Source organism: Taurulus bubalis (genome assembly GCF_910589615.1).
Source record: "Taurulus bubalis genome assembly, chromosome: 7".
Taxonomy (NCBI): Eukaryota; Metazoa; Chordata; class Actinopteri; order Perciformes; family Cottidae; genus Taurulus; species Taurulus bubalis.
This window is the reverse complement of record NC_136595.1, coordinates 29,456,569-29,466,568: the sequence shown is the minus strand read 5'-3', so window position 1 is coordinate 29,466,568 and position 10,000 is coordinate 29,456,569. Positions and strand designations below refer to the sequence as shown.

At 40.8% G+C, this 10,000-nt stretch overlaps 1 protein-coding gene across 1 annotated transcript in view; it reads left to right on the top strand.

The window, feature by feature from the left end:
* Window positions 1-10,000, top strand: part of misp (mitotic spindle positioning) — a gene marked incomplete at its 5' end in the record, with an annotated part of 11,527 nt that overhangs the window by 1,439 nt on the left and 88 nt on the right. The window contains 4 exons of the mRNA XM_079221431.1: window positions 4,017-6,000; window positions 9,073-9,362; window positions 9,568-9,606; window positions 9,731-10,000. The exon at window positions 9,731-10,000 is cut by the window's right edge and continues 88 nt beyond it. Of these exons, the coding sequence (XP_079077557.1) occupies window positions 4,017-6,000; window positions 9,073-9,362; window positions 9,568-9,606; window positions 9,731-9,820 (2,403 nt within the window). The 3' untranslated portion in view covers window positions 9,821-10,000. The remainder of the gene's footprint in view (window positions 1-4,016; window positions 6,001-9,072; window positions 9,363-9,567; window positions 9,607-9,730) is intronic.

Here is a 10,000-nt window from a genome sequence, read left to right as displayed (position 1 = left end):
ATATATATATATATACTTATATCCTGTTTATATAACTATCTCATATATATATATATATATATATATATATATATATATATATATACCTATCTGAACTATCTCATATATATAACTATCTCCTGTATATATAACTATATCATATATATTCCTATCTGTTGTATATATATATATATATATATATATATATATATCAATATATATATATATATATATATATATATATATATATATATATATATATATATATATATATATATATATATATATTGGTATATCTAGTATACATACGTCGCTTGTCTATATGGCTACATTGTAACATACAGGTTGCCGTAGTGACCTCTCCTTCCTTTATGGGCTGTAAACGTTATCACTGATCGTTAAGCTCTGATAAACTTTATGGACATTCTTCAGATTTATTTCCTTCAAACGTGAAAACAAAACTGATGATCATAGTTCAACACAATACTTTTAATCAACTACTGTACTATACATTTTGAGGTACTTTTATTTTACTGCTACTTTACACGTCACTTTTGTGCTATTTTATACTTCTACTGCTACTTTGAACTTCTATGGGACTTTAAACTTCTACTGCTCCTTTATACTTCTACTGCTCCTTTATACTTCTACTGCTACTTTATACTTCTACTGCTATTTTATACTTCTACTGCTACTTTAAACTTCTACTGCTACTTTATACTTCTACTGCTCCTTTATACTTCTACTGCTACTTTATACTTCTACTGCTCCTTTATACTTCTACTGCTACTTTAAACTTCTACTGCTCCTTTATACTTCTACTGCTACTTTATACTTCTACTGCTACTTTATACTTCTACTGCTACTTTAAACTTCTACTGCTCCTTTATACTTCTACTGCTACTTTAAACTTCTACTGCTCCTTTATACTTCTACTGCTACTTTATACTTCTACTGCTACTTTATACTTCTACTGCTACTTTAAACTTCTACTGCTCCTTTATACTTCTACTGCTACTTTAAACTTCTACTGCTCCTTTATACTTCTACTGCTACTTTATACTTCTACTGCTACTTTATACTTCTACTGCTCCTTTATACTTCTACTGCTACTTTATACTTCTACTGCTCCTTTATACTTCTACTGCTACTTTAAACTTCTACTGCACCTTTATACTTCTACTGCTCCTTTATACTTCTACTGCTACTTTATACTTCTACTGCTCCTTTATACTTCTACTGCTACTTTACACGTCACTTTTGTGCTATTTTATACTTCTACTGCTACTTTAAACTTCTACTGCTCCTTTATACTTCTACTGCTACTTTATACTTCTACTGCTACTTTAAACTTCTACTGCTCCTTTATACTTCTACTGCTCCTTTATACTTCTACTGCTCCTTTATACTTCTACTGCTACTTTAAACTTCTACTGCTCCTTTATACTTCTACTGCTATTTTATACTTCTACTGCTACTTTATACTTCTACTGCTCCTTTATACTTCTACTGCTCCTTTATACTTCTACTGCTACTTTATACTTCTACTGCTCCTTTATACTTCTACTGCTACTTTATACTTCTACTGCTCCTTTATACTTCTACTGCTACTTTAAACTTCTACTGCTACTTTATACTTCTACTGCTATTTTATACTTCTACTGCTACTTTAAACTTCTACTGCTACTTTATACTTCTACTGCTACTTTAAACTTCTACTGCTCCTTTATACTTCTACTGCTACTTTATACTTCTACTGCTACTTTATACTTCTACTGCTACTTTAAACTTCTACTGCTCCTTTATACTTCTACTGCTACTTTATACTTCTACTGCTACTTTATACTTCTACTGCTACTTTAAACTTCTACTGCTACTTTATACTTCTACTGCTCCTTTATACTTCTACTGCTACTTTATACTTCTACTGCTCCTTTATACTTCTACTGCTACTTTACACGTCACTTTTGTGCTATTTTATACTTCTACTGCTACTTTAAACTTCTACTGCTCCTTTATACTTCTACTGCTACTTTATACTTCTACTGCTACTTTAAACTTCTACTGCTCCTTTATACTTCTACTGCTCCTTTATACTTCTACTGCTACTTTAAACTTCTACTGCTCCTTTATACTTCTACTGCTACTTTATACTTCTACTGCTACTTTATACTTCTACTGCTCCTTTATACTTCTACTGCTACTTTATACTTCTACTGCTCCTTTATACTTCTACTGCTCCTTTATACTTCTACTGCTACTTTAAACTTCTACTGCTACTTTATACTTCTACTGCTACTTTATACTTCTACTGCTACTTTAAACTTCTACTGCTCCTTTATACTTCTACTGCTACTTTATACTTCTACTGCTACTTTAAACTTCTACTGCTACTTTATACTTCTACTGCTCCTTTATACTTCTACTGCTACTTTATACTTCTACTGCTCCTTTATACTTCTACTGCTACTTTATACTTCTACTGCTACTTTATACTTCTACTGCTACTTTAAACTTCTACTGCTACTTTATACTTCTACTGCTACTTTAAACTTATATGGGACTTTAAACTTCTACTGTTACTTTATACTTCTACTGCTACTTTAAACTTCTACTGCTACTTTATACTTCTACTGCTACTTTATACTTCTACTGCTACTTTAAACTTATATGGGACTTTAAACTTCTACTGTTACTTTAAACTTCTACTGCTACTTTATACTTCTACTGCTCCTTTATACTTCTACTGCTACTTTAAACTTCTACTGCTCCTTTATACTTCTACTGCTACTTTAAACTTCTACTGCTACTTTAAACTTCTACTGCTCCTTTATACTTCTACTGTTACTTTATACTTCTACTGCTCCTTTATACTTCTACTGCTACTTTATACTTCTACTGCTACTTTATACTTCTACTGCTACTTTAAACTTATATGGGACTTTAAACTTCTACTGCTCCTTTATACTTCTACTGCTACTTTAAACTTCTACTGCTACTTTAAACTTCTACTGCTCCTTTATACTTCTACTGCTACTTTAAACTTCTACTGCTACTTTATACTTCTACTGCTCCTTTATACTTCTACTGCTCCTTTATACTTCTACTGTTACTTTAAACTTCTACTGTTACTTTAAACTTCTACTGCTCCTTTATACTTCTACTGCTACTTTATACTTCTACTGTTACTTTAAACTTCTACTGCTACTTTAAACTTCTACTGCTCCTTTATACTTCTACTGTTACTTTAAACTTCTACTGCTCCTTTATACTTCTACTGCTACTTTAAACTTCTACTGCTACTTTAAACTTCTACTGCTCCTTTATACTTCTACTGCTACTTTATACTTCTACTGTTACTTTAAACTTCTACTGCTACTTTAAACTTCTACTGCTCCTTTATACTTCTACTGTTCCTTTATAGTTCTACTGCTACTTTAAACTTCTACTGCTACTTTAAACTTCTACTGCTCCTTTATACTTCTACTGCTACTTTATACTTCTACTGTTACTTTAAACTTCTACTGCTACTTTAAACTTCTACTGCTACTTTATACTTCTACTGTTACTTTAAACTTCTACTGCTACTTTAAACTTCTACTGTTACTTTAAACTTCTACTGCTACTTTAAACTTCTACTGTTACTTTAAACTTCTACTGCTCCTTTATACTTCTACTGTTACTTTAAACTTCTACTGCTACTTTAAACTTCTACTGCTACTTTAAACTTCTACTGCTACTTTAAACTTCTACTGCTCCTTTATACTTCTACTGCTACTTTATACTTCTACTGTTACTTTAAACTTCTACTGCTACTTTATACTTCTACTGTTACTTTAAACTTCTACTGCTACTTTATACTTCTACTGCTACTTTAAACTTATATGCTACTTTAAACTTCTACTTTATACTTCTACTGCTACTTTATACTTATATGTTTCTTTATACTTACACACTACATCTGGGCGCCGTAACCTGATGCTGTTGCTTCCATCATAACTGACCTTCCGTAGAAAACGTCTTCTCTGTTGTTTCAGAGACTCTCGTCAGTTGACCGAAAGGATGTTCTGACTCCTCAGAGCTCCGTTCAGCGTCTTCCTCCATCTGAACCTTCATCCCCAGCCGCCCCTGCAGCCATGGACAGCATACCAAGGAACTGGGTTCTGAAGCCTCTTTCCCCCCTCCTGCAACCCGCAGACCTGCGCACCATCGCTGGCCCGGCACGGAGGGAATCCCCAGACCTGAGCAATCCGGTCTTCAGCTCTGGCAGCATCTCTGTCGCTCGTAGTCATTCCTCTGCGGTCGTCTCCTCCCAGCGGGGGGACGGCTGCAGACACATTGTAGTTCAGGCTCGGCAGGTCGTCGTGTCGCAGGATGGAGGGAGCGCCAGAGATGAGTGGCATCCCAGCAGCCCCAGCAGTCCAAGCGCCCCCAGCAGTCCCAGCAGCAGCTCGGGCTCTCACTGCGGTTTCTATTCTTTCGTGGAGGATCCGGCGAGTCCCGAGGCCGAGCTGAACGAAGCCTGGATGCTCTCACCGCAGCGGCAGACTCAGCTGGCGACCCTGAAGGAGGAGAAAGGATTCAAACTACAGACCTACACCAGCAGCAGGAAGCCAGAGAGTCTTTTTGCAGAGAGCGATGAAGACTCACAGTACAAAGTGGATCGGAAGAATGGCAACAAAGTCATCCGGGAGGAAGAGGACAACCATCTTCGGAACGAGATCATTCGCAGCCAAGCGCCAAAGAAGAACCCAACATTTAAAGATCAGCTGAGTGCGCTGGAGAACCTGGACCTGAGCAGATCTACCAACAAACTGATAGAAGGTCTGAGTGTGAGTTACAATACTGTCAGCTCCAGACCAGAACCTTCCTGCCCTGCTGACCCTGGGACCGTTGACAAGGAGCAGATCAACTTCAGTGCTGCCCGCCAACAGTTCCTGAAGATGGAGCAGGACCGGGTGGCTGTCCTGTCCAGCCCTCTGAGGTCCTCAAGAACACATCTGAACGTGTCTCTGCAGGCACATCCTGATGTGTCCTCGTCACAGCAGGTGGAGACATACGACAACTTGGAAGTAAGGGAAGATACAACAACTTTAATAACGAAGGAAGAAGATGATATCTACCCAGAGAAGAAGGTGACAGTGTGGGGGATCGAGGAGAGTCTCAGCCGGCAGAGCAGTGTGTTCGATGACCTGGACTCTGGCCTGGAGGAGCTGACTGTGGAGGTGGGCGGCGGCTACACCAGTGATGAAGGCCTGTTCTATGACAACACTCAGCAAGAGAACAGGAGCTGCAAGTCCACTAGTGACTATGAGACCCCAATCGAAAGGGAGATCCGGTTAGTTCAGGAACGTGAAGAGAACCTGCGGCGCTCTCGAGGGCTGAAGCTCAGTGACAGTAGAGCAGAGATGATCGAGATCAAAACCAAACGTCTACAGTCGCCAATTACCCCTGTCAAAGTTAAAGAAAAGAACCGAGTGAGCTTCATCCAGCGTGAGATCCAGAAGGAGGAGCCTCAGCAGCAGGGAGGGATCCTCGGACGATACCGTCCAGATCCTCTACCGGAGCTGGAGCTGGACCAACAAGACGAGAACAAGAGGATCGAAGTAAGACCTCATTCTGAGTCTGGAGAAGCAGAAGTCTTCCCGTCGCCATGCTGTCCTCATCAACACCCCAAAGAAACCGAAAACATCAGCAGAAAGAGTTCATCTTCTCCTTCCTTCTATTTGAGGGGTTTCTGCCAGGATCAAACAGATTCTTCCTCCTCCCACTTCTCCTCCTCCCCCACACCGACACCTCGCCTTGGTACCACGTCGACCACGCCTTGGTCCTGGAGGGAGAACCTGGAGTCAAACGGCCTGCAGTCCAGAGGGAAAGGAGCTCCAGATTTCATCGAGAAGGAGATCGAGGAGGCCCTGAGGCGGGAACAGGAGCTGAGGGAGCTGAGGGAGTCTCCAGCTCCTCTGGTGGAACAGGCCACCAAAGTGGCCGTCAGTCAGTTCTACCCACCTGCGAACACAGGTAGGTCATCTTTATCGAGTCTGGATTACCATCTATGAAACTAGGCATCTGCTCCAGGGGACCCAGACCTCTGGGGGACCCAAACCTCTAGGGGACCCAGACCTCTGGGGGACCCAAACATCTTTCAAACTCAAACAGTGTTATAAGATGTTTATTAACAATGTGTCAATAGGACACAATAATGTTTTAACAATAATATGCCATTTTAAACAATCATAAGAAAATCATAAGGTTTTATTAACATTCTTAAGCAGTTTAAAAACTGTTAACTGTTAAGTGCTTATAACATAAAACATGCTTTTAATGCTATTATTAACACCTATATAGTCTTATCAACACATGATGTTAATAAGCATATTATAAGGTTTATAAGGGCCTTATTACCTATTAATTACAAGGACCCTAATATGAGCGTAACCAAACCAGCTCTAAGCCGCTCATCAACCGCTCTGGTTGTTCAGCTCTCAGTCAGTGAATTAGGTTTAAGAAATGTCTTTCAGACTTTAATAATGAAGCTGTTTCCTCAAGTTATCACAAACTAACTTACAAAACTTACAGAACTCACAGAACTCACAGAACTTATAGAACTCACAGAACTCACAGAACCTATAGAACTCACAGAACTCACAGAACCTATAGAACTCACAGAACTCACAAAACTTACAGAACTCACAGAACTCACAGAACCTATAGAACTCACAGAACTCACAGAACCTATAGAACTCACAGAACTCACAAAACTTACAGAACTCACAGAACTCACAGAACTTATAGAACTCACAGAACTCACAGAACTTATAGAACTCACAGAACTCACAGAACCTATAGAACTCACAGAACTCACAGAACCTATAGAACTCACAGAACCTATAGAACTCACAGAACCTATAGAACTCACAGAACTCACAGAACCTATAGAACTCACAGAACTCACAGAACTCACAGAACCTATAGAACTCACAGAACTCACAGAACCTATAGAACTCACAGAACTTATAGAACTCACAGAACTCACAGAACTCACAGAACTTATAGAACTCACAGAACTCACAGAACCTATAGAACTCACAGAACTCACAGAACTTATAGAACTCACAGAACTTATAGAACTCACAGAACTCACAGAACTTGAACTCACCCACAGTGAGCCGGCCAGGTGATGGGACTGAGGCGATGCCCTTCAGCGGCACGAGTGTTGAGTATGTTTCATATGGCACATACATATTATTGATTATGGATTGGTCTACTTACAACTGAGGTGGCGCGTGATGTCTCAGGACCTCTAGTTAGTGACGAGCTTGCTAGCTAGCTAGCTTGCAAACAAGTCACAGCTAGCTAACTAGATACTCATAATCAATAATCAATACTATGTATGTGCCAAAAAACATCACCTCACAAGACCTCACATCGGATCAGGAACAACTCCCCAAATAAAGATAGTAAAACCCTTTCACTGGGAAAATAGGAAGAAACCTGAGGGAGAGCTAATGAGTTGGAACAATGCTTTACAAGTGATGAATTAAGTGTTTACTCGTGCTTTACTAATGCTAAATTGTGTGTACTTAATATAAAGTGCTACCGAAATGTTGTATTCTGTGAATTCAACTTTTGATCTGAGAAAGATTATATTTCTCATTCTTTCAAAAGTTTAACTATTTTCTGGTCATTTAACATCACTGATGATTATTTTCAAATGATCCTGATCGATAAACATCCAGGCAGACTCAATTATAAAATTAAATTAAATTTCTATGAAAATGGACCTGCAGACAGATCTGTTGTCACATCTGCTTGTATGTTTGTGTCTGAGTGCAGTTCCTCTGACGTCCACCAGATGCTGCTGTGATCAAATTCACTGACTGTGAATGATGTGAAAACATCACATTTCTCATTCAGTTTGATGGAGGATTCTGACAATAAAAGCTCCTTTGTATTGCTTCACAGCCGGTCAGACCCAGAAACCCTTCAGTGGCGCTACAATGATGAACTTTGACATCAATAAAAACTTTCTCTGCAGGTTGATTTTTGCATAAACAGAGAATAAACTAAAACCTGAATGGACTAAATGCAGTGAGACCTGAATGTAGTCTGGTGATGTCACATTGCTGGAGAGAGTGAGTTACTGAATAAGGGAGCAACCAAAGTCCAGCAGCTTCAGGTGGTCCAGCTGCACTTTGTGTTAATCAGTAACAAGGACCAGCAACAAGGACCAGTAGCATCCATGCAGGACCAGTAGGATCCATGCAGGACTAGTAGAGTCCATGCAGGACCAGTAGCATCCATGCAGGACCAGTAGTGTCCATGCAGGACCAGTAGAGTCCATGCAGGACCAGTAGCATCCATGCAGGACCAGTAGGATCCATGCAGGACCAGTAGAGTCCATGCAGGACCAGTAGCATCCATGCAGGACCAGTAGGATCCATGCAGGACCAGTAGAGTCCATGCAGGACCAGTAGCATCCATGCAGGACCAGTAGAGTCCATGCATGATGTCATTCATGATGTAGTTGGTGATGTCGTTGATGACGTCGTTGGTGATGTCGTTGATGATGTCGTTGATAATGTCGTTGATGAAGTCGTTGGTGATGTAGTTGATGAAGTCGTTGATAAAGTCGTTGGTGATGTCGTTGGGGATGTTGTTGATGAAGTCGTTGATGAAGTCGTTGGTGATGTCGTTAATGACGTCGTTGATAAAGTCGTTGATGACGCCGTTGATGAAGTCGTTGGTGATGTCATTCATGATGTAGTTGGTGATGTAGTTGGTGATGTCGTTGGTGATGTTGTTGATAAGTCGTTGATGAAGTCGTTGGTGATGTCGTTGGTGATGTCATTGGTGATGATGTTGATGAAGTCGTTGGTGAAGTCGTTAGTGATGTCGTTGGCGATGTCCTTGGTGATGTCGTTGATGAAGTCGTTGGTGATGTCGTTGGCGTTGCCGTTGGTGATGTCGCTGATGAAGTCGTTGGCGTTGCCGTTGATGAAGTCGTTGGTGATGTCGTTGGTGACGTCGTTGGTTATGTCATTGATGATGTCGTTGGTGATGTCGTTGGTGATGTCCTTCCTGTTGTTGCAGATCAACCCGCCCGTCTCCCCTCCATGTCCTTCATCACGGCTCAGCCATGGTCTTCCTCACCTCCCTCTTCTTCCTCCACGTCCTTCATCACGGCTCAGTCATGGTGTCCCTCACCTCTCCCCTCTTCCTCCATGTCCTTCATCACGGCTCAGCAATGGTCTTCCTCACCTCCCCCCTCTTCCTCCTCCTCTTCTTCCCCCGCGGCCCCCCCTCCCCTCAGAGGTCTATCGGAGACTCTGCTGCAGAACTTCAAGGAGAGACGAGTCCAAGTGAAGCTGGAGGAGAGCGTGGTGAGTCATCACAACGTCCTGGCTCTTATTTTGAAGGTTTGGTGCTTCCTGTCCGTTGGAATCAGAAGGTTTAAAATGTGTTTCGAGGCTCTAAGACATTATGTTTTTTTATTTATTATTGATGATGAATTAAAACATAAAACTAATTGATTTGTCCCAAAATTCTGACGGAAAAACTCATCATTCTGTGTTTTTCTTTTTTCAGTACGCAGGAATTCAGCCGGTCGACGACGTGAATAACGAGGTACAACCAGACTTCATACAGCAGTTTAACCAAAACGGCTGTTAACCGTCTCCATGTCCTTGTCTCCTTGTCTCCATGTCCTTTGTCTCCTCTCTACTTGCCTCTCTGTCTTGTCTGCCTTCAGGTTGTTGAGTCGACTCGAGTCATTCGACATAAAAACCAACGCGCTCTACGCTGGGAAGCTGGAGTGTTCTCAAATCAGGAGGAACAGTGAGACCGCCAGGACCAGCAGGATGACATGGGGACTCCTCTGGTTCGTCTCTTCACTAACAGGACTTTTCTCAGATTTTCTCTTTCATCTTAAATTAAAATGGAACATTCTAAAGAAACAGCTGCTCCTGATTGGTCCCCTCTCCTCATCCAATCAGCTGCCAGCTGCTGAGTAGAGCCTCAA